At 36.2% G+C, this 2442-nt stretch overlaps 1 protein-coding gene across 1 annotated transcript in view; it reads left to right on the forward strand.

Moving 5' to 3' along the window:
* Positions 1-2442, forward strand: part of LOC119586212 (serine/threonine-protein phosphatase PP1-beta catalytic subunit) — a gene marked incomplete at its 5' end in the record, with an annotated part of 11298 nt that overhangs the window by 2531 nt on the left and 6325 nt on the right. Inside the window, 3 exon segments of the mRNA XM_037934914.1 lie at positions 121-297; positions 1534-1685; positions 1872-2006. Of these exon segments, the coding sequence (XP_037790842.1) occupies positions 121-297; positions 1534-1685; positions 1872-2006 (464 nt within the window).

Consider the following 2442-nt stretch of genomic DNA (forward strand, 5'->3'; position numbering starts at 1 on the left):
CACATTAAAATGAGAACATTATTATTGTTTTTACACACAAAAGAACCAAAGATAATAGAAGCATGGTATGATAAACTTTGGTGAGGAAACTAATGTATCTTTCTAACCCTTGCTCAACAGGTCGCAGGAGGTATGGCACAAAGCTCTGGAAGACTTTTACAGACTGCTTCAACTGCCTGCCCATTGCTGCCATCATTGATGAGAAGATCTTCTGCTGCCACGGAGGGTTGAGTCCCGACCTACAGAGCATGGAACAGATCCGGCGGATAATGAGGCCCACTGATGTTCCTGACACTGGTATAATAGTCCTCATGCTCTTTTTTATACTTCATGTTTGTAGGCTCTTCCTATCATGCTGATGAGATAGTTGCATAGGCTGGCAGACCACATCATGAAACAGGATTTTTGATATCAAGAAACCTGTTATTTTGACTTTCCTCATTTCTATATCATTGTGTGACAGATATAAAATTGTTTATGTAGAAGGTCACTTTCTATGATTTACAAAGGCTTGATGTCATGATCTGAGTGTACAAGGGCTAGTGTGGTGCCTTCCTTTGAAGAACAAATTAAAAGCAGATTTTCCATCAAAGGCATTTATATACATATGATTTTTTTGAATAGCACCAACAGTAAGTCCATTGTAAGATTAAAAAAGTACTTAGCCAAAACTTACAATTTATATAGCAGTGCTAAACTTAATAAAAATGCAGTCTCGGTGAAAATTATATTTTCTGCCATTCTCCTCTTTGATCTACAAACATATAGACAGTCATTGTTTATGAATCCTTATATTGATAATAACAGTATTTGAATCCTGAAATTCATAATGTCAATATCTTCTAGTCTTTGTTTCAAGAACTTAATTCTCCAGAAGAGACAGTGTATCTTTCACAATCGGATATGAGATATATACCTCACAGAAGAGCTGCAAGTTAAAAAAATTGTGATAGTTAACCATTCTGTACAAGTAAAGATACACATTTAATTATATAAAACATTAAAGTAGGAAGTGATGCTATGAGTGAAAGATTACATTTTGGGTAGGAGTTATAGGGAAGAGGAAAGCTAGATAGTTTTTGCTGCATGGAATATGGCATCAACACTAGAATTATTCACAACTAAGAAGAAACAAGAAACATTAATGTAGGATTGGCATAGGGGGAGGGGAGGGGCTGTAAGGAGATTAGAGTATGGGGAAAAGGGAGGTAGGTGTTGATAGAGGAAACTTCCCATATAGTACCGTGATTGTTAGTCAGCATTACATACATCTCATTCAGAGTGATATAGATGTGAGAAAATAGGTCCCCAATTTTTGACAACTTGGGAGATGTCACAATTGTGACAAATAGTACTGCATTTAGTATATGTCATGGTGAATAAAACTCAGTGTTTAATAAATATGTTTAATGTTGCCTCTATTAGATGTCTATTATTAATTTTATTGTGAAAGGTAGACTTTATATATGAATCCTGAAATTAGTATTACTAATGTTTTTCAGTTGCGTTAATACAGAATGTTGTCTCTTTCAGGTCTCCTCTGTGACTTGCTGTGGTCAGATCCTGACAAAGATGTTTCAGGCTGGGGTGAGAATGACCGTGGTGTCTCCTTCACTTTCGGTGCAGATGTCGTCAGTAAATTCTTGAACCGTCATGATTTAGACTTAATATGCAGAGCACATCAGGTAAATAGTTCTTTTATGTTATGGTTTTATTTTTTTATGTTAATATTTTATGTGCATCATTGGACTTACTGTATTGTTTTTATGTAGACTAAGCTAAAGAGAAAGCAACATTTAAAACAGTTACAAAACAAAGATTACAATCTTTACAAAATATGCATTATCAAGAGAATCATTATTTCCCTACAGGTTGTTGAAGATGGTTATGAATTCTTTGCCAAGAGACAGTTAGTCACTCTGTTCTCAGCTCCAAATTACTGTGGAGAGTTTGACAATGCAGGAGGAATGATGTCTGTGGATGAAACCCTCCTCTGCTCCTTCCAGGTAAGCTGGCATATTTTGTATCACCTTTTTTCTGAGTAAATGGTAGGAGAAATGTAAGTGAGAATGACTTAGCTTTGAAGTTGTGAGAAAAGGTGAATGAAAATGTTGAGGAGGAAGGGAAAGATATTCCTGAAGGGGGGGGGAATTATTAAGAAATGAGGAATGGGGAGAAGTGGTGAGGGGAATGAGAGAGTTTGATGTAGTGAGAAAGGATGGAGGGAAATGGTGAGAGAAAGGGGAAAGTTATTGAGGATAGGGGAAAATTATGAGGGATTATGGATGTAAGAGAAATGGTGATGAAAAATGATAGAGAGGGGAAAGATGTGGAGGGAAAACTTTGAGGAATTGAGAAGTGATGAAAGGAGGCTGCCCTTAGTTTATCTGAAAGAGAAAGGAAGAAGGTAAACATATTAAAATGAAAGAACGGAAAAAAAGA

This window comes from Penaeus monodon, chromosome 21 (genome assembly GCF_015228065.2).
Source record: "Penaeus monodon isolate SGIC_2016 chromosome 21, NSTDA_Pmon_1, whole genome shotgun sequence".
Classification (NCBI taxonomy): Eukaryota; Metazoa; Arthropoda; class Malacostraca; order Decapoda; family Penaeidae; genus Penaeus; species Penaeus monodon.